The 22,193-nt window shown below is 42.0% G+C and overlaps 1 protein-coding gene across 14 annotated transcripts in view; it reads right to left on the reverse strand.

Moving 5' to 3' along the window:
* The window catches only part of FOXP1 (forkhead box P1), a 380,269-nt gene that overhangs the window by 158,353 nt on the left and 199,723 nt on the right, over window positions 1-22,193 (reverse strand). For 9 of the 14 annotated variants that reach the window (XM_058845379.1, XM_058845382.1, XM_058845384.1 and 6 more), the window contains one exon: window positions 5,728-5,909. In XM_058845379.1, the coding sequence (XP_058701362.1) occupies window positions 5,728-5,898 (171 nt within the window). In that variant the 5' untranslated portion in view covers window positions 5,899-5,909. Of the gene's footprint in view, window positions 1-5,727; window positions 5,910-14,221; window positions 16,184-22,193 lie in introns of those variants that run through there. The other 5 variants (XM_058845385.1, XM_058845383.1, XM_058845381.1 and 2 more) reach the window with 5 other exon arrangements.

Here is a 22,193-nt window from a genome sequence, read left to right on the forward strand (position 1 = left end):
CCCTTCAACAGTTAGAGAAAATTTAGGGCTTGTTGGTGTCAATAAGTAGTTATAACAAAGACATTAGCAATAGTGAGGATAGAGAATGCTGCATGAATGTTCTCAGCATGGTTCATTGACAACTGATCTAAAAATTGAATTATTAAGGGAAAAAAATCATTGATTCTAAAACCCAGGCAAGGTAGCCAGCCTATGTTAAAACTTATTTAATTTTTCCAGTGCTGCTTCATTCCTAAGCTCTCAGAGCCACAGCTTTTCCATTGAAAAGCAAAAGACATTTTACGCACAATTTTCCCTCTACTAGAAAGAGGTATATTGTGCCCTTCAGTGAACATAAAATTGATATTATCGTCTCTTAGTTTATATCTCACTACTTAACCTTCAGATTAAAAGTTATTAGATTTGAATGACTAAAAAGACATCATGTCACCTTCCGTTCAATGCTGGGAGATGGCAGAACTTGGGGGAAAAGTCTGAATGATAAAAAACGCAAAGTTACTGGGAGCATAAAGTTGTTTTTCACAATCTCTGATGAAACAGCAGAAGCTCTACAAATGCAGTCATCTTTTCACCATGTTGTAATCTTCAATTATGAGGGTACTACAATACAAAATCAGACACAATCCAATAGCCTGCATGGAGTTTAATCTATACTTTCAAATGGCTCCTTCAATAGCAACAGCAGTTTAATAATTATGCTTTATGTCTCTTTGGACAAAATGACTCAACACAGACGCTCCCTTAAAGTCTAACAAACAATTTTGGTCTAACCCAGTTATGTCAATATGAAACAAAGACTTTATCTTGGATCTAATTTAGCAGTTTTGCTCTACAGAGATAAGTCCACATCATGATCAATGGGACCGTAAAACTCCTGATGCAGTTTGTAACCTCTCCTCACGGGTTTGCAAAATAACATGAAGCTCACCAATTTAAAAAAAAAAAAAAAAAAAAAAAAGAAAGGCATTTCTTTCATATACTCTGTGATATATTCAGATTTCTTTCTAGTCAAATTTTCTTTTTGATCTGCCCAATTAAAACAGCCTCTCAACAATACACCAAATCCCCCATTTCTTGTACATTTTCCTTCTCTTTGAACATGAACAAAATCTGAAGAACCCACATATTCCCTCTGGAGTTCGATTCCCTCAGTCTAACACTTCACATCTCAACATTTCATGCACCAACTACTGCCAAAGGGCTCAACTATGGCATCTTCACAAGGACGCCACAAAGAGCCCAACTGCAGGCACTGACTTGGGCACAGACCAGAATCTAGTCCAAATTTATTTTGCCTATCAAACCTTTTTATGTATGAACAAAATTATATTTTTCAGTTGTAGGCATTTATTTGAATAGAAGTACAAAACAGAATATAAAAATAAACATTGTTTTTTTTCCATGAAAAAAACCCTTCTCTCCTTACTTGGTGGACACATGGCAAAACCAGTATTTATCTGAATTCTTCAGAAAGCTTGAAGTGACACTTCATAATTACAGTATAGTTCAGCTCAAAGACAAAGTGAAGAAAAGAAACTTCCCCATAATTCTTTACATAAACCTCCTCCTTCTTTCTCCACATACCAGTTGCGTTTTCTATTTCTATTCCAGTTTGTCATAAACACGGCCACCTTGTAACCCTTTTTATCAAGCAATCTATGCACTACCTAAAAGTACACTACACCCCATCAGACAAGCTATAGGTTTACATTATCCAAACATTCCAATTCTGCCTGCTCAGCGCAGGTTGTCAATAAATGCAAGCAATTGCAAAACACCAGTGTGTGTTTTTTTCCTTAAGAGAACACTGATAGGAGCCTGCCAGTTTTACAAAATAAACCCTTTGCAATCTCTGCAGCTAATCTGTCAACAAATTACTATTAAAGTCATACCTCCTCAAAGTTCAAAAGCATTCTGGATTAGACAAAGATACTGAGTTTTATACTCGTGGGGCAGTACTTGAAGTTAGAGTATCAAAGTGGATCTGGCTATTGATGTGGAGAGGTTTGTATTTCTGCCACCATGCAACACAGCACTTGGTGTCTTGCTGCTATACATCAGGATTCAACTTTGTAATCATTCTCTTTGTTCAATTCATAGTCTTGTTTCACTGCTAATAACGTGAAGAACACTTTAATGAATAGTCCTGAGGATAAAAATAAAATGCAATAAATAATATTTATTTTATAAGCTTTAAAAAAAAAAAAAAAGAACTGTCTAGAACTGAGGCATCAAACCTTCTATCTGAGTAGACATCAGAAACCACTGAGGCAACTACAGCTGTGATCATGAACATTAAAAGGCAGTTTGTCCCTATGAGTCTTTATTTATTACCGCTTGGTAGGCAGGAGTCACCCCATCATTACATCCCTTATGCCCAAGCTTCCCTCGCCCAGCCTGACCTTCAGCTTGTGGGTCACTCCAACACCCATTCTGCACCTCCCAGATGTTTTCATGATGCCTCAGAGCCAGCAGATGTTGCCAGACTCTGCCTGGCACCTCATTCCCAGGTTTTCTGTTCTGTCACTTGGTTCTGCCTCCGTGGGCACTCTGGGACAAAGCTCCTGAGCCCCACTACCTGACCCCACACCAAATCCCAGCTTCATCTCTTCAGGAACTACAGTGATCCAGGTAACCTTCACACCTACTCCAGACTGGTCACCAGACCCCTGCCCATTCCACCTCATCCTGACAGTCACTGCCATGAGATGCTGACCTCTGCTGTGGAGCCAGCAGCAGTGGGAAGGCCACCTCTCCCACCCCAGAAGGTGCCAAAATACTATGAGAAGAAGTTCTCTTTCCCTTATACTTTGGTTCTGAGTATGATTTCTATATGCATTTCCACTTTTACTCTTCCACAGACATACCATCCCTGAAGAGTCACTTGTATTGCTTTGCCTTTCTTACTTTACCAATATAAACATCAGCTGGAGTTACTTGGCTTCATTATAAATAGCATAACTCATCCCCACATTTGCTACTCCCAGCTTAACAGTACATTTTATGAGATTGCTAATGCTAAAATAATTGAGCATCACATCACTCTCTGTCTCCTTGCATGGCAGGATCACCCTACCATGACATGGGAAGCATAAAACTTGTCCTACAAGTCCTCCCTGTACTCACAGAAAGAGTGATCACACCATACACTTCTCCTGCAAACATATGAACATCTGTGGTGCTCCATATTTTTCCATGGTAAAATATTTACAAGTTAGCAAACCCATTAAAACTTCCTAAAAAAACCCTGAAGTATTTCTGTTTTCCTCTCTCATACTAACTAAGCTATTAGTCCTAATAAATTCATAAATGTCACCAAAAATGTGACCCTAAATTCAGCACAGATGCTTTCACAAGCCTTTGTACATGCAGGTTCCACTGTTCTGCCATGTGATCATGGGAACACACAACTAACCACAGCAGCAAAGCTCAAACTACCCGCCACTGATTTTTTTTTTGATTTTTTTTTTCAGACAAAACAAGTGCCAGGTGGCAAAATGAAAAGATTTGAATGAAACGCTCTTAAGAAATAGCTGTTTAATTCAGAACTCATTCATTTGTATTGAAGGAGTGTTTTGTAGAACGCATTCTGTTAAGTGACCTGAGAGCATATGTTGTATACGGAGAAACATCTAAACATTATGCTCCATGTTGTATGTGTATCTGTAAATGCTTGCATTAGCTGTCTGAAAACAACGGGGTTTTCTTCTTTTCAGCGTTTAAAAATGTTTTCCAAACACCAAGATTGATATTTTTATGCTAGTTCTGATTACCCTTTTATTGTTATCAGGTTTGGGTTTGTTGGTTGTTTTTTTATTTAATAACTGTTTTAAACTTTGCAATCAACTTGCTTTATAAAAGATAAACTCCATGGAGAAGTTAGTCATCAAAACCAATTAACAGCAGAATTCAAACACAGAACATAAAGGTCTTTGAAGAACTTGGAGAAAAGCAAGATCCCCAACCACACTGGCTGTACTGGCAGAGGATAAATAAACTGCAAGCTAAAGTCAGAGCAGTGTGAAAGCAATCCCAAGCCTGGCAGTCCTGTCCCCAGCCCTGAGCACTCAGGTCTGTGCTCTGTTTGGGGAGGGCTGGAGGACTGGGAATGAATGGGTGCCACTCCTTAATTGACAGGATGGGCAGCTGAGTGACACCAGCTGTTACATGCGAGGTGACAACATCATCTGAGACATCCTGAGCCCTCGGCATGGCCACCAGCCCTCGGGATGGCTATGGAGAAGCCCTGGCACAGGGTTAGTAAAGTAGTGGAGCAGCAGAGGTCTGAGCCATTCTGGTCCACAGCGTGCACATTTCTGCATGATCCCCCCTCCCTGTTTCTCTCTGCACAAAGCCTCACTAGAAAATTCCATAGTGCTTCTATGGAAAACACAGTGTAATTAACTCATTTTGATACGAAGCCTTTTTTAAGACGAGACCTTTGCGTTGAACGTATTTTACTGTTCCACTCCTCTTCTACTGTCCTATATTAATCAAAGCTGTAACCCCTGTTGTCTTTGCACTACGAATCAGAATGTGCCCCTGGCAAAGAATGAGGGAAAAGTCAACAGGAATTAAGTTTCAGTGCAACTGTTTACTCAACTGTGGCCTGCAGTTATTGAAATTTTATCCGTGGTTTTGTGTGACTACTGCAGTAATGAATTCAGCATGGCTGTGATTTTCTCACTGATGGTATTCTCACTTCAAGTAAAAACCTGTAGGACGAAATTATTGAAACAACCAAAGTCTGTGCATTTAGTATCATCCATTTTTCTGACTTGTTTAATTATGGCAGCTTTCTGTCTTAGATTGGCAAATGGGGTGTCCTGCTCCTCCTCAAGCCTTCACTTTGCTTTGTTTTTGAGCATAGGTTTTTTTCTTCTCCACAACAACCTGCTAAAAAGATCACTATACACTTAAGGGAGTCTTAACCAGCTGCCAATCGCTTATTTAAAAGGTTTTAAGAATCCTTATTGCATTAGAGAAAATGATGGTTAGGCGTTAGTGCATTCACCCTGGCTCTGCTACAGCCTTTGTTCCCAAACACATTAATGATACATGCCCAGCACTTTGGTGTAAAATTTCCTCAGAGGGCTTCAGAATTTTATCAGGGAAAAGAAAAAGCCAAAACGTATTATGTGGATAATTTACACTGGTGAATTTGGTCACTTCCCAGAAAATACGCTAATTAGAATACCAAGGCAAAACGCACAATTTGGTTCTGATTCTTCCGAGTTGAGGAACACTTACATGGATGTATTTATTTATTTATCCTGACATTTTGCGCAGCAGATACCTCTGCAGCCTTCCTCACTAATAGAAAACATTCTGTTGATAGAGGTTGCTAGGTTATACTAAAATTTGTTGCAAAACCAAAAAGTTAACGTTAGTGTATTTTCCACCCAGTGACATATTTTGGAAACCGGTTATTTGTATACAGCAGTTCACCCAATTGCCGCCACCAGACTCAACACACTCAGGCAACGGAAGCAAGCCCTGATCTTTGGGTGTTTCCAGGGAATGATTAAAAAGGAGCCCCGGAAGAGAAGTCCAAGGTTTCCCTTTACACCAACGACTGCAATCCCCTACGGGCAAAAACGCACAGAATGTCACAGGCGAGTCCTAAAAGCATCCTCTGCCTGGCAAGTACAAAGGGTTTGGGAGGGGGGGGTTAAATGCTTCATGCTTTTCCTGTAGGTAGGAAACTTGTAATGCATCTTACAGTACCTGCTGTTGCTGGAGATGTGCTAAATCTGCAGCCCCAATTTCAACGGAAGGTGTCTCGCCGTTTGATCTCACTTCCCGCAGGCTGCACTCTAGTAAATGGTTGCCACCGCTCGCTCCATTCTGAATGGCTGAACCGTTACTTTTTGTCTCAGTCCCAGATTCTTGCATCATGACTCAAAAACCTGAAATAATTTAGGGGAGGGGAGGGGGGAAAAAAAAAAAAAAAAAAAGCAGCTGTTAAAACAGTTGCTGTATATAAGGAGACATGCCCTGTTTTAAATCCTGCCAAAACTGTAAACATATGTCATTTTCCTTCATACGATTTATCTTTCATTAATGGTTCATGCTACTAGTTTATGTTTATTTATCCATTGGTACAGCTATAATTTTAGTAAGTTAGTTCTCTTCTAAATATAGTATTATTTGCTCAACATCTTTTTTCCCTTAGAGAAAAAAAAATATTTTTGAACGAACACACAGAATCCATAATTAAATTTCTCTAGTTACATCTGGATGCTTTCCTTTGAAACGGATGAGTCATTCTTGGCAACATATGATGGACAATATCAAAAATGTGATATACACTGTGTAGGGGCACGGAGGTGAAGCAGAGCATTTGCTATTTTGGTTTTCACTCATACCATGATAGTGCCAAATTAGCACCTTTTATTACTCTGAAGCAATTTAGGCTTAATCTGGGATGTGCTGAACCATCATCAGTTTTCACTTCAGGAGAACTGCTACAAATGCTCACAGAATTAGGCTTGTTGGCCAAATTTTTGGCTATGGATTTGGTCTGGATTTGGATGCTCTTATGGCATAACAGTGAGGAGCCTCCTGTGTTATTTGGTTAAATATCATCTCAGCAGCCACAGCTCCCTCCAGCCAGCCCTCTCAACTGGCTCTTGGTGTCAGCCTGTCCCTGGATGCTTGAACTCTGTGTTCACCAAGAGTGTCAGTGGGTCACAAGCCTGCAACGAGGATGAGGACAAAGAGCCACCTCCTTACCCCAGAACCCCAGGGATTTACCCACTCTCAGAACTAACATCAGCATTTCTGCACAGGAATCCCCACACAAAGCACACACACCAGTTTTCAGCTGCAAACCACTACCTCGGAGAGAACATGATGACTTGTTTTATAAGTAGTTCCACCTGCAAAGCCCCAGCTTCCAGGATTTAAATGCCATTAACCTGTCTGGCTTCCACCAGCCCACTCCTCTTCCCCACAGCCAGGGGAGATGGGGAATGGAATGCCAAGCTGTGTGTTCCAAGCACGCTGCCCACCCCACAGTGACAACATGGACATGTGAGCCAAATGCCCCTGTGCAGGGCAGTTCATCTCAGAAGGAAGATGCTTTATCTTCAAGGAAGAACCCGTTTGAATTCAGTAAACCAAGCACATGGATGGTAGTAGGACAGATTCAAACATTTTGATCACATTTAAATAAATTTCATCTGGTCTATGGAAACTTGTTTCAATCTGTTTTGTTAAATCTTCAAATTATGCCAGGGGACAAAAGGGCTTGGAGACTCATTATAAAGCTTCTGTCAACTCCTCTGTGAAAGCTCCAGAGATCTAAACAAACCTACAGCCTTCCCAACACCACTAGGAAATGCTTTTGGATTTTAACATGATCCTGCTCTGATACACACCAAGTATGGTGTGTTTTTCATTTTCAGCACTGTAAGGAAAGCCTATAAGCATGATAAGGTCTAAATAAGTGTTTACATCTAACAGGCAAGGCTGGATTACACACCAGGCAGTGACTGCATGGCACAGGTTGCTTTGGAAGAAGAGAAAGGAGTTAGACTCCACAGACAGCACCCAAGTCACTCAAAGATACACCAAGCAATTTTTATATGCTAAAAAAAGGATTTACCACTTTTACCCCATGACAAATAAAGAAAGAACTGATGTTATTATTTTCTGTTTCCACCAAAATCTAGAGTCAGGTCTCAACTGGAGAAAATGGAGCACTACATTAATTTACCCCAGCAACAGAGGAGGACAAGGATGACCACCAGGAAAGATTGGATTAGAGGGTTAAAACCAGGGACTCATGCCTTTGGCTGTTTTGGAGCATGACAGTAATGGTGGGTGCCACATCCCCACCTCACAGACTGAAGCTGATGGAGGAAGGACACACTTGAGAATTGGTGGAAGGTACCTCCAGCAGCCACTATGGTGGAAAGAGATGCTAAAATCCATGTGCCAGAACAGTGAAGAGGTACATCTCATTTTCCAGCACTTCTGATGCAACAAATGGGAAGTGAGAACCTGAATAAAAAAGCAGTCGGGTCAGGGGAAGCACCAAGAAAAGCTCTGACAGCAGCAAGAAGAATGTGCACCACTGAGGAGCAGATCCATCACTGCCTGATCACGATTTGTTGGCTTGCCCTTCTGAGCGCAATATCTCCAGGACACAGAAAATAATTCACAACCAAACTGGTCAAGAAATTATTTATTGTCTCTAGGACTGCAAAATGGTCCTGGAAAGAAAAAACAGTAGAAATTGCAACAATTTTTCTAACCTATAGGACTAAGAAAAAGTTGGATTATTTATTGTATTTGGTCAGAGAAAGATCATAGTTCTTGAGAACCTTTTCTATGACAAATTTCATGCTCTGTTTTACCTTTTGAAGAACCCCAGCCAGTTACCAGCTCAGGTGCACAGGGCCACGGCCCCTCCACTGGACCCTATGGATCCCACCAGAACCGGCAGCAGCTACCAAAGAAATGAGGCTGGAAACAGAGTTTGCTGAGGGACTATGTTTAAACTTTCAAAAAAATATATTTTAAAAGCAGAAGTGAACATCTTTAAGCAAATTTTGCTTTAAAAACCCCAATTTACAAGCAGTGAGCTTCAATATAACTTAAACTAGATGCCTGTACAAAACAAAAGCGCTCTGTTAAAATACCTCCGATAGAAAACTGGTATTTCAAGGGAAAAAAAAAGATAAAACTGTTTATTCCTTCACTAAAGTCAAATGTGAGTTGACATGAATAATCACAGTTTGGTTTGATCATTAAGTGTCATGTCATGAAAAATCAACCTGTGAGAGCTTTCTGCAAGAATGATTATTATTTGTCTTTTTGAGCACACCTAAATGAGCTGAGATGATCGTACACCGAGGATGGCTGAGATAATTGTCTCTTCCCAGCAAAGAGGAGATGAACTTACAGGAGCCTATTACTGAAGTTTGTCATTCAAAATTGTGAAAGAAAAATGCAAAGCAAGGTTGACTTTATGCAACATAATTAGGTTCTGTGGGAACTGAACTGAAACTCCAGGTGAAGTATCACAAACCGTGATTCTGGTCTGAATACAACCAACACAGTGCTGGAGAAGCTGTTATGCATAATGATTTATTATAAAAAATAATAATACTCCACAACTGCTTCCATGACAGGCAGGAGACCTGGTTCTGACTGAAGAAATTTAATGGTAGAAGAGCCCATGTCCATTTCATGTGTTCTAGAAAGCAGAATGATTCTCTTATCAATTCTGAAAAGAAAAATGCATTTTTAAAGCTTAAAATATGCAGGTTATTACCAGTGTTTCTTTATATATATATATAAATTCTATGATATTTCATGTTATGAAGGATACAGAATTACTCTGAATTATTAAAGGTGACACAAAATGTTTTTCCCCTATGAAGGGACCAAAGGTAGGCTGCAGTACCAACAACAGCTTGTGAAACTTTATCCTGAAATCAAGGGGCACATAATAAAAGAACTGCTCTGACTTAATGTTGGCTTGGTTTAAAAATTTCAGAACAGTGATCAGTTTCTTCAGATTGCCATTTTAACCCGCACAGAACTTTTTTCTAGCTTTGATGCACAGTCAAACACAAAGTCAAAGCCCTACAGCTGGGCCCATCTCTTTGGTGAATATGTTATGTTCAAGGTAATGGAACAAAATTTCACTGAAGCAAAATCAAAAGAAGGCACTCTGTCAACAGGAGGAAAACAGCTAATCATCTTCCAGATGACTTGGAGAGAAGCAGGGGACAGCCAATTTCTTAAGGACACGGTCAAAATTGAGAAAACACAGGTCAAATGTAAACTTCGCCTGAATCAAAATAATCTTTCTGATGATTCCAGTGTCGGTGTGTTTTGAGGTAAAAAAAAATAGAACCTAAAGGAATCCTAATTCTGAAAAAGTTCTTTGCTAAAGCATTAAAAATAAGTCCATAAAGTCCATAACAGCGCTGGGACCAGATGCTGCCGATACACATCTCAGCTCCACTGGCCTATTAAGATGAGCAAGGTTAAGCATGGAGATTAGTAGGCAGGAGGTGGGCGCTGAAGTGTGCCACTGCTGCAATTTTGCTACCAGTATAGTTTCTGAAGACTAAGCAGCATTGTTTAATGTCAGCATGAGGGAGGATTTACTGACTGAAGCACCTGTCAGAATAAGGACCCACTCCAAGTCTGAAAGACTAAGGGACTGATATTCAGATGTCTTTAGATGCCTCACCATACATGGAGGCATCTGGTGAGGCATTTTTAAGATTCCTCAATAAGCATCAATCTATATCTTTAAGTGTATCATCACCTTTGAAAAAAAAAACATCCCTGGGGTCTTCTGGCCTTAAAATCCCTGTTTAAATATGCTTCTAGACTTAACAGGGACTACAGATTTACAACATAGCCTGTGTGTTTCAAAGTTTCTTAGAGGTTGATGATTATATTTCAGATGTTAGTACTTGGAGGTGTTTACAAATACATATATGCACATAAAGATCATTAGGCATTTCAATCCCCTGGGATCAGTGCTGGAGCAAAAATGTTGTCATAATACAACCCTTCTTTGGCACATTTGTGAAAGATTTTAAGCTAACAAAAAGTTCAGTCTTTATTCCTGGGCAGTTAATTAAGGTTGACCAAGTCAGGCAGAAGTAAATTAACTTGGCTGATCAATTATTTATATGAAGCAGAATAAATGCCCTTAAAGAACTTGGCCCAGCCATGAAAGGACATGTAAATTAAACACAACACAGATTTATAAAATGTATTTCTACTTTTATAGGGAGAAGAGTCAATGCTGAAATCAGTTTTAAGTGAGTGATCAAATCACATGATCTAGCCCAAATTCTCCAGCAGGCATTCTATCCATACGTGTATGGTTAATAAATAAAAGGTCTACCTATTTGTTAGAAGCAGCTCCCCAAAACAGGCTCAGGAATGATTTTAGGGTGTTTATCTGTGTCATTATTAAAAACAAAACAGAAAACTCCTAACACAATTCGGAAGAATTCCACAACAATGTAACACCTCGAAGACAGGATTTTACCTCTTGAAAACGAAACGTTCTCCGGAGTGCAATCAGCAAGGGAACACAAAGAGCAGGAGCAAAGCTGCTGACTCCCCACAGCACAGGGACAGACAAACACCCTCCAGCACCAGCCTGGCACTGCTGTGATCCACAACGAGGACCCCGACAGTTTTCCCAGGAGGGACTCACAGGTGGTCTCTTTTAGTCCCGGTATCTTTGGAGCAAGTGCCTTGCCAGGGAAAGAACCTCAGGCTCCACATCCCACCACCAGTAGTGAATTTTTCCAGGAACATGTTTTGATGTCCCCCAGCTGATGCCGAAACACCCATCACCTCCAGCTGACACCCCGTGCCTAGGGTGGTGAGGCAACCAGCAGCACCATCCTGCCATCCATGAGTTCAGTAAAAGAAAAAGGATTCACTTGTAGAAATTAAAAGCCTTGTGTAAGGTAAGGCTTGATGTGCCGTGGGGGAAGGCGTACAGATGTTCAGCTGCTCATTTACTAAATTACACCATGTCACAATTAACTGTGAATCAGCCAGCTTCACATGAGCAGCTCAAGGGCTGCCACCATGCTAAGTGCAGAAATAACGCCGGGGAGGGAAGTCCAAACTAGCCAGGTGGACCAGATGACTTTTCTTTGCCTGTGTTTGTGGTTAGCACGACTATTAGAGAGAGCTATCCCAACATATGGCATGATTTAACTAAATCAGATCATGCTGAACTCACCAGCCTTTCTCAACTTACAAACCCCTCCGCTCTCGTCATTGCAGATGGGTGAACACCCGTCATGCTTTTAGAGTTTTCAGTAGCCGTCATTTATCCTGCTGACAGGGTGTATTTTAGGTATAATTATGTACTAACTAACTATAGATCAACTGTCAGTACATTAGGGTACTTTTTGGATAAAACTTCATGCTTACCCCTTTGAAGGCCACTCGCCTACACACTACTGGTGGTTGCTGAATTGTGCAGGAGTAGGAGAAAGGAGAAGGGGATTCAAAGTGCAATTAAGGATCATCTTTAGGAATCAACCAAAATAGTAGCAAACAGAGCAAATCAGGCTTTGCTGTCCTAAAAAGTGATGCTGAGTCACGTCTGACAGCGGGGTTTGGAGGAGGAGAGGCAAACCTGGAGCAAGGCAAGGGAAGGAACATGCACGGGATGTGTGGAAAGAGGAAACAAAGAGACAGCGACGAGGTGAAATCCTTTGATATTTCCTCAGCTTAAAGAGGTAATTCAATGCATTAAAATGGATCCTTGAAATTTCAAAGGATGAAACTCGCACAACAAAGATTGTCGAGAGTGCTATTTTCTAGGATTAGAACAAAAACGTATAGGGATTTGCTATATGATCTTACATCGCCGAGCAAGCCTGTACACTTGCTGTTATGCAAGCACCATCTTCCAATAGAGAATTTTCATAATTATAACAGAAAGGCGTAAATTTTCTAATGCATGGCAGTTCAAAAAGTAATCAAGAGAATGAGCCTGAGGGCTATTTTAATGTATGCAAAGCTAGTGACCCACAGTAAATGGGAGGTAGGCTTCAATGAATGCCAAGTAATGCACACATACTAAAGACCTGGTCTGATGAGGGACGGCTAAAATTAACACCCAATTAATTTCCGAATTGACAAACAAATGAAAGCCATAAATCTACTTTCTCATTAATTTTCTTGTGGTATAATTTAAAGCAGTAATATGAGGGCAAAAACTGAGCATTATCCATCATAAATATCAAAAAAGATAGCACTGTAACACCATAAATTATGCATATTACCTGTTGTTAAAAATGATTAATGTATTATCAACTTTATCGTGCACTGTATATGTCTAGACGTATCTAAAGTCTGAAATTTCATTTAGTGCTTAGGAAATAAAGGGTCCAGAAGAAATGGGATTACCCACAGCGCATCCTTGGCTCTGCCTCCTTACGCGCTCACCTCGGCTGGACTCATCCCAAGCCTTGGGCAGTGGAGTTTGAGCACATGGCAGAGGTGATGTGCTGGCTTCCCCAGGAACAGAAACAAATCACACTGCTCCTGGAGCATCCCTGCAGCCCAAGGCCCTGACACCTGGTTTACACAGGGCTGCTCCCCTGCCCTGCCCTGCTGGCACTGGGGTAGAGCTACTTGGTGATGCAGAGCCGTGGGCAGGGGAACAGAAGTAAAAGCAAGGAGCAGGAAAACGTGAAGCTGTAACTAAATTCACTGAATGAAAAGCCCATGCTTTGCAAAAGTGGTGAAGTACAACACCTTGGCCAAAAGAAGGACACGGGCTGCCTTACCTCCTCCCTGTCGGTCATGATGATGACCAGCCTGGCTTGTTGCCACCTGTTACAGGTTTATAGCCACTTGCCACCCTCAGATCTCCTGAATGGCAGTTCCTGTCTAGAAGCAGACATTCACAATTTTTCATTTATTTAACTATATGCAGTGGCACAACCTCTCTGACTATTGGGGTGTATGGCTCAGACTGCCTGGGTTCCCTCTTTCCAGCAGCAGTGCGTTACCATCAGGGCCACAGCAACCAGAAATCATTTGGAGGCAGATCAGTGAAAGGCTGACTGATGCTCTGCAGGACTTGAAATTTAAGACTGCTGCAGTGAGGAGAAGGGAAGGGGAATCAGGAGCATAATCCCACTTGTGCCACACTGACTTATTGGGAAATCATGGCCAAACAATTTAAGTTGTCAGGGAACCAGTCAGCGCAGTTACCCTTAAGGAAGTCTCTTCTGCTGAGGGTGTTGCTGACCACAATCAGTAAGAACAGAGAATAAGCATATCCAAGAAGAATTAATTGAAACAGACATTAAAAGGTTGCCATTTGCTTTGTTCAAAAGAGCTGGAATTGGTCACCAAGAAAAACCAGTGCACTACAACATATCAAGCTGTGAAGACAACAGGTCTCACTCCCTTCCATGAGGTAAGACCCAAAGCATTAAACAGACAATGGACAATTCAACTTTCCTCAAATCAGATTTCTGCATTCGCTCTTCATTTCACACATGCACACAGAAGTTACTCCCAGTCTCACCTTGGATAAACAAACCCCCTTTGCTAAGCCAGCTCTATCTCAATCTATGCCTCTCAGCTTGACAGCTATTAAATCCATATTCAGCATGAAGCTCATGCCATAGACACATAAAAGCTCTAGAGCTGGGCCACTTCCAAGTGACTGGCAAATATGATGTAATCATTTACATACCATCATCGGCAGAGTGAGGTTCCTTCCTCTCTCTTGGGGAGAGCTGTCTTTCAGCAGTAAGCTTGACAGAAATCATCCTTACCATCACCGGGATCACCGTTTAGTGGAAGGAAAGGAACGGCGAGTGGCCAAAAAAACCCCCAAGCCAAACCAGAAGCCACAGTTCACTGTACCATGCGACTCTGTGACTGCTCCCACGTGGACACGAGCACCGTGGCACCAGAGGAGTGACTCCTCCAGAAGGAAGGTCACAAGGGCAGCACGGTGAGCTGCAGAGTTCCCTCGGTGCTGGCCCCGTGGCCGGTGTCCCTGGGGAGGTACCCACCTGCTCATCCCAGCCCAGGCATCACAGCAGCGTGGGGCTCCCTGCCGCTCTGAGCAGAACAGGAACAGAAACTGCAGAGCTGTTCTCACAGCCAGGACTTATTTGTTTGCATGCACACTGCTCTGAGCTTGCATCACAAACTCTTGCAGTCTGCCTCACAGAAAAACAGGTGACTGTTCAACCAAATAAAAGACCAAAGTTGCATTTAGTAAATACAGTCAGTTTGCGCCAGACAGCAGCAGCACTGCTACGAGATAACACAAAACCTCTACCAAGTGCTGGCTGTAGATGAATTAGACTCCCACCCTCCATGCACATCTCCATTAAAGCATAGCTAAACTCTCTAGCAGCCTCCAGAAGTCAAAAACCACCTCAAAGCCAGGTGCAACTCTAACAATTCTGCACAATGCCATTTTCACTTCACCATTTTCACTTCGTTCAAGGTAGCAAAGGCTTGATTCATGGCAGTACCACGAGTCAATTAATGACCAGCTTGTCCACTTACACACTTCAGGTACCTCCTGCTCCCCTCCAGCAACCCAAATGAGCAGTATGTTTGGATTACTGATGCAAACTAGGGAATATAGTGGATCACATTTTTATGTATATTTTGTTGTCCTCTTTTCCAAAGGATGAAGAGGACAATTATTTAATTTTATCCTTTTTATGAATGTGTATCCAAGATGTCTTAATAAATGAATTTGCATATAAAGGAACAGACAACCCCTTCACGTTTTAACAAATGAATTCACATATGCAGGAATAGGCAACACCTTCACACAAAAAGAGTTAACATTTCTTTCTCAAGGTCACTCAAAGAGGGTTTACTCCCTTTGTGTGAAAAGCCCTAGTCATTTACTGTTAGTGCTAACAGGTCCTGCCTGGCATTTGAAATCCAAGCCCCACTCAGAAACAACAACAAACAATAATTTTGAAAAACAAAGATGGTGTGAGCGAGTTTTTCTTGCTCGTTTTCAAAACAACCCAAAAGCAACAACTACCAGGATGGCTCTCTCTAATTAGGATTCCCAGAAACCAAAGAACAAACAGGCAGCAGAGAGAAATTAGCAGATGTAAACGCAGTTTTCCAGTTATAAAAAGAAGAAAAGCAGCTCCGTCATCTCACTCGCAGGAGGAGGAGCAATAAAGCGCGCTTTTAAATTTGCTATTTTCTCTCCATTCAAACGGCTCTGCTTCTAAAACAGATTTTCCTCAGATCTCCTCAGAAGTAAAACGGAAAGCTTTGCCTTTTCCAACTCCATCGAGAGCACATGCATCAATTAAAATCCGACATGAGAAGAGAGGGAAACCAAAAAGCTCCCACCCAAACGCTGACATAGACCACAAGGCCGTACTTTTGGGGTGATTACCTGGTTCATAGCCCTATACCTTTTTCCTAGACCTTCTACCTCCTTGTTTGCTCCATGCAGGATTTTCTAGCCATCAGCCGTCTACCGCTGTGCTAGTCGTCTTGCAGGAGTGCTCTCTCCCTTCTGAAAAAAGCAAACAACTGGATAGATATCATTACACTAAGGAAATCTCTTGGAAAAACCAAACAACTTGCTAATCTTTCTAGCCCCTTCACCCAAGTTAAAGATAAGCAAAGCAAACCAAAGTGAGTTTCAGCCACATTCCAGGGACAAGCTCCCCTTTTTCTCCTTTATCAAAATCCCAGCATTTAAAGGTTTTTTTCCAGACCTTGCAGGATAAACTGCTGCTCACACCCGCAAACAAAGCAATATTTGTTTAATAACTGATTGCTGCCATGGGTACAGTAAACAAGGGGCCCAGCATTTGTGTTTATGAACAAACACATCATCTTGCAAGAGCAATTTAACATTAACCAGGTGGAATAATCAACAGATTTCATAGGTGACACTCGGGGCAGGACTAATGTAAACAGAGCAGGGAGGAGAAAGGGGCCACTCTTAGGGAATCAAGGTTGAGGCAAATGCATTACAGAGTAAACAGCTGGGAAGAACTCAAGACAAACAAATAGTCATTCTTCTGACATTTCGAGAAGCAGAAAGGTTGTACGTTACATGCATCAGCTGCTGACCACCATGAAATCAAACCAGTTGGGGACCAGGCCTTCTTGTTTACACAGTGCCATGTTTGCTTATAAACAACAATTTGCTGTTACCAACCTCGCATTACTCATTGCATAAACGAGCAGATCAAGTGAAATCCTGTTAACTCTTCTGTGGATTGAGGGTTTTTTCCTCCCCTTCAACAACAACAAACAAAAAAGCCTTTGCAGTCTTGCTGTGTAACCTCAAGACAACAGGCAGCAGGGGAAAATACAGAGCTGTGCATCTGTTCCGATAAAGGGGAAAGAAAGGAGTTGAAAACACTTGAAAGTGTTTCACAAAACAAGATTTACCAGCCAAACCACTGATGTGAAAGATCCATTTGCATTAAAAAAAAAAAAAAATCTAAACCCAGAAAAGCAACAACTGCAAAAGGTGGGGTGCAAAATTTTCATTTCAGTCCTAGAACAAACAAGCAAAACAACAGCTTTCGACACAGCCTGACCCACCCAGCACAACCATGGACATGTGTCATTTACACACACACCCATAGCCATGCCAGGGCCCTGCAGCAGCCATGAAGCCATGGTTCAACCCTCTTCCCCCTCCTTTCTCTCTCCCACCCTCAGCCTCCTTGCCTCTGCCTCCCATCTCCATTCTCTGATCTCTGTAGATCTCCTCAGCTCCTCTCTGTTAACTCAGAAGCCCCCTGGATGTCTTCTTGTAGCCAAAACCTCTGGCTCCCAACTGCTCCCCACCCAACATCCCTCTCTTGGCCCCAAGGCTTTGTGACTTTAGTCCTTAAGGTGCTCAGGATACCCAAATCCCCTGGGTCTGCCACCTTCCAGAAAGCCTTTCCTTCCCCATCTCTCATTCCTGTAACACTCATGAAATTTCCTATCACAGCATTCGTCCAGAGAGGTTTCTCTAAGTTGCCTACCCTGAACACAGATTTCAGAAAGATCTGAAGTACAGGGAGGGAAGATGGATGGTCCTAATGGTAGAGGTTAATCCAGGGCTCTGGGTTACATTCTTGCCCTGACACAATCCCTGCATGGGACCTCCATGGGTCTCTTCATCCCTCTCCTATGTGAAATAAACCCTTTAAGATGTTGTACCAGTCAGGTGGGGTTAGTGGATGTAGCTGTGGGCTATACCACGGGTCCTTTTTCCTCCCAGCTTCACCACTGTCCCTCCCTGGTTCACCCCTACCTTCAGATGAGCACCAGCATCACCGCCAAGCACTGAGGAAAATCATCTCAGTCTCAAATGTATGAAGCATCCAAGGTCACAGCTGGCCCTGGCACTAATCTCCCCTCCCTTGCCATTTCATGTGCAAACAGCATGATGGCCAGAAGCCTCCCCCCTCATCATTTTTTTTACAAGTTTTAGAATATTTGTTACTTTTTTTCACAGCACAATCCTGGACATCCACAGCTGGCCAAGACCATTTTCTTTTTCAGAAAATATTTAGCCTTTTGTTGTAGTAAAAAAAAAAAAAAAAAGAAAAAAAAAAGAAAAGAAAAAAAAAAAGGTTCAAAACCATGAAATCAGTACAACCTACTAATAAGACAGGTATTTAAATAAAACCCAAATGCAGTATTGTTCAGGCAACTGCCTATTTTTTAATACATCAGGTTGACAGCATAATAGCAGGCAGGATGAAAGGTGCGACTCGAGGACTGGGTTGGCGTCCGCACACCAGGAAAACAGAAGTGCTGCCCCATTTCCTGTGCTGCAGCAGAGTATTTCTGATGTCTGGGGCTGCCAGGGACTTAACTCTGAATTAATGATTACACACAATACCCTCCTTTCTCCCCTCCCTGCAGGACAGCGAGGGCCAGCCTCACCGAACGACTGTGGGCAGGCAGGCACGGGTCACGGGGGATTTAGATATTTCACAGCAGCTTCAAAAATTTAGACACTGCAACCTGAAGGCTTCTGAAAACATCAAGCTTCACATAAAAGTCCTGATATTTCCCTACTTGAGACAACTGCTCTCACCTCAGCCGCGCTGCCTCTTCCATGCTCCTTTTCCAGCACGTAAAATCACAGTTTATTCAGTACAAAGTAACTACACTATGATAAAAACTATAAGCATATCATTCAAATGCTTTATTGGTCAAATAGATGGATGCTTTTATTAGTCCAACCTTTTTTGTAATGGAGTGCCACTGATGACCCAGTGTTAGCCTCATTCCCTGCTATTAATCACACTTCTAAGAGCTCATTTTGCTTTAAAATCTTAAGAAATTGCTATAATTTAAAGACATGGTGTCTACATAATGGGAAATGCTTCACAGATTGTATCATTCCATATAACACAGAATTTTTATGGCAATGCTGACCACGATACCAAGGTATTACAAAACTTGAATAAAACATTTTATGAAGAAAATCTAAATGTAAACTTCCTTTTGCATTTGTGGTTTGCCACATCCATAATGTTTTAATCACAGCCTTTTGGGAGTTGCAGTTTTCAACTGCATGTGGCTTACATAGATTAACACTACAAAAACACTCCCTGAACAAATATAAACAGAACAAAACAAAATTATATGAAAATTAAATAAAATACAAGGATGGTCCATGAGAGAAAGACTGTTCAAGCTGTATTTTCACAATTTTCACACAAGACATTTATCCTTTTGTCAACTATATTATCTTCATCCTTTTTTGCACAGGGAAAACAGATGATGTTTACTGTGAAAAACTTTTACGACAAAGTAGAAGCATCTTACGAATTTACCTACACAGAGAATTAAATTAATATAATGATGGTCCTAACCCATATTATTAAAATGTACTTTGCAAAATGTTTTGACAATGTTGACTGCTGCAGGAGGGAAAACACATTTAAGACAATTTCAGCCAAATGCAGAAGCAGAAGCCTTTCATTTTTCAAATGCAAAGTAAAAAGCATCTTTAAACACCTTCTCATGAAAGAAAATGCAGTGCAATTATGTTATATGGCACACACAAAAGCATGTTCTTTTCCTCAGTTCTCTAACAAGATATTAGTACCTCTTGGCCTTAGGAATATTATGTGTAAATCACATCATATTCATAGTGTCTGAATTAATTATAATAGGAGCTGGAGAGAAATGTTAACTTTCCAGGTTGTTGCTAAGGATTAGCCCTTGTTTACAATTCTGTATTTATAGAACAAGAAAAATTTGTCAAATGAAGGGCAAAGAGGAAAGTAAGAACACAAATTTAGCTTTGATTTCAAAACAAATCAGATCTTGCAACCATTCCCTGAGAAGAAAACCACAGTTTTTAATGTGAAGATGCAAATGAGTCTCAGAATATAAAAATGTTTTATAATTCTGTGCATTCAACACTACTAGATGTTATTTAAAGAATTTATGTTAACATTTCTCATCCTCGCTCAGCAAGTCCGGGATGCTGCAAACAGCATCGATTTAAAATGGATCGTGTTGCTGAGGGGCATGGGGTAGCTCAGGAGGCTGACACAGAAGGGAGCAGGGTGTTTGGTCCCCTGGCACCAGGCTGGGATTCATGGACTACTCCAAAGGGGTTGACAAGGTAGTGGGAAGGAGGAACAAGCCCCTTGCCTTGAATAAGAACAACACTGGCTACATGGAGATGTGCAGATCCATCCCGAGGGAAAGTCAGGACTCTCAAAACCACTGCAAAGGACACATTTGGTCTTCCTGAACGCAGTGAATCTGTGAGGTGAATGAACACCTTAAGAGAAAGGCGCTCAGGAAAGTTCCTTCATGCCAAACATGGTACTTTCTGGAGAGCCCTGTGAGCCACAGCATCCTGTGTGGATGGCTGAAGGCTCAAAGTCCACGGGATGGGTCCCAGTGAGCAGAGAGCCAAAGCTGGGCAGGGACTTGCAGGTCTCGGGCACCTTGGCAGAACTGGTCAGGGAAGTCTGTACTGCTCGCTGTTCTGAGGATAAAGAAAGCACTTCGGCCTCCAGCACTTTCATTTCTCTGCACAAACAAAGGCACACCCACTACAATTAAATTGCAAAACCCTTTTCATTAGGACTCCTTGTTTTCACACACTTCAAGCCTCCCAAGACCTGCAGTCCCTCTCATGCTCCCATCAGTGTGTGCTTGTGTGTGGAAAACTAAGCAAGGGATCTTTAGTGGTTTCAGTTTATGGAGAAGCAAATGGAAAATTGTTTTTTCCCCTTAAAAAAAACCCGTAACCACCAACTTCTGAGCAGGGTGACTTGCAAAAATGCTGAGCATCCACAATGGAGAGCATCTGACCCCCTGCAAGAATCAGGCCCATAACACAATATAAAAAAGGCACTTAGCTAAGCTTTTGTGGAAACACAGATCGACTCTTCGCCTTGCCCTGTCCAAGGGCTGTGGCTCTCAGATTACAGCAAGGACAGCACAACGCATCAGGGAAACCAAATGTGTCTGTGCACACTGGTGTGTAAGCTAACACACAAACACACACACAAATGTGCTATCCAAGCACCCAGCACGACAGTTCACATCAGCCAGAACAGAATAAGCGGGACAGAAGAGCTGCCTTCATCCCCAGTTTTCTCTTGATGTTTTCTTTCCCAGGAATAGCTCCAGTCTCGGTCCAGAGAAAGGATTTCACCCCATCACATTTCTGTGCAGGAGATGTGTACATGCAGCACATGTTCCTCAACAGCCACACACATGGATCCCAAGCACCCAAAAATACAGTTGGTCCTCTCCACACTGGCCCAATAGAGAAGCGGGAAAAGAAGCGTGAATTTTTTTCACCTCAAAATTTCATCCTGTGCCTGAGAAAACTCCCTAAAAAAGCTCTGTCGAAACCAATTTGATTCTAACTCCCCCAAAAAAGCACATATGCCTACTTTTGAGTCAGGATGCAGGAAGTTGAGCTCTTAATCCCTCTTCTGCATTCACCCATGGCTAAGGAGCAATGCCCACCTCTAATCCACCATCAGCCATGGCTGGGAGAGGGAGAGGTAACAACAGAGAGAATCTGCAGGACACCAGATGAGCCTCTCCAGCTTGTCTTGGCCAAGGACAGTGAACAATTGTGAGCACTCTTGTGGCTGCCCATGCCTTCTCCACGTGTGATGCCAATGGAAAAGAAAGCTTCCCAACAGACAGCACTGCGGCCCCATGACCTCTCCAGAACCAGCTGTTCAGCCCTGGGCTGGGAGGGCCCTTCACTGCCAAACTCGGCAGAGGTTGCTCCAGGAAATGGCCTTTCTGGTGCTGAACCCCCGGCAGCATGTGGAGGCCGTTTACAACCAGAAATGAGTGTTTAATGTTCAAAATCTGCACTGAAGACTGTATTTGAACATCTCCAGCCACATGCAGGTGCATGGTCCCACAGATGTGCTGGCTCCTGAACACTAGAGCTAAGGCATGTGGCTTCCTGCTCCAAGGGCTTGTGAAAGAGAAGGATACACTCTATTTACAGCCTATTCCAGACAAGACTATTCAATGTCAGGATGTGCCGTAAGAGGATAATTTGCACCCTAAACTGGATTGTACGATACCGCAGTCACAGACCGTATGATCTCTTCCTTTGGATTAAAACTGTTTGCACAAGTCAAAGCAGAACAAGGAGAGTAACAAAACATACAGTGTATTTTGTTCTCCACTGCAGCCACATATTT

Source organism: Poecile atricapillus, chromosome 9 (genome assembly GCF_030490865.1).
Source record: "Poecile atricapillus isolate bPoeAtr1 chromosome 9, bPoeAtr1.hap1, whole genome shotgun sequence".
In the NCBI taxonomy this organism is placed as follows: domain Eukaryota; kingdom Metazoa; phylum Chordata; class Aves; order Passeriformes; family Paridae; genus Poecile; species Poecile atricapillus.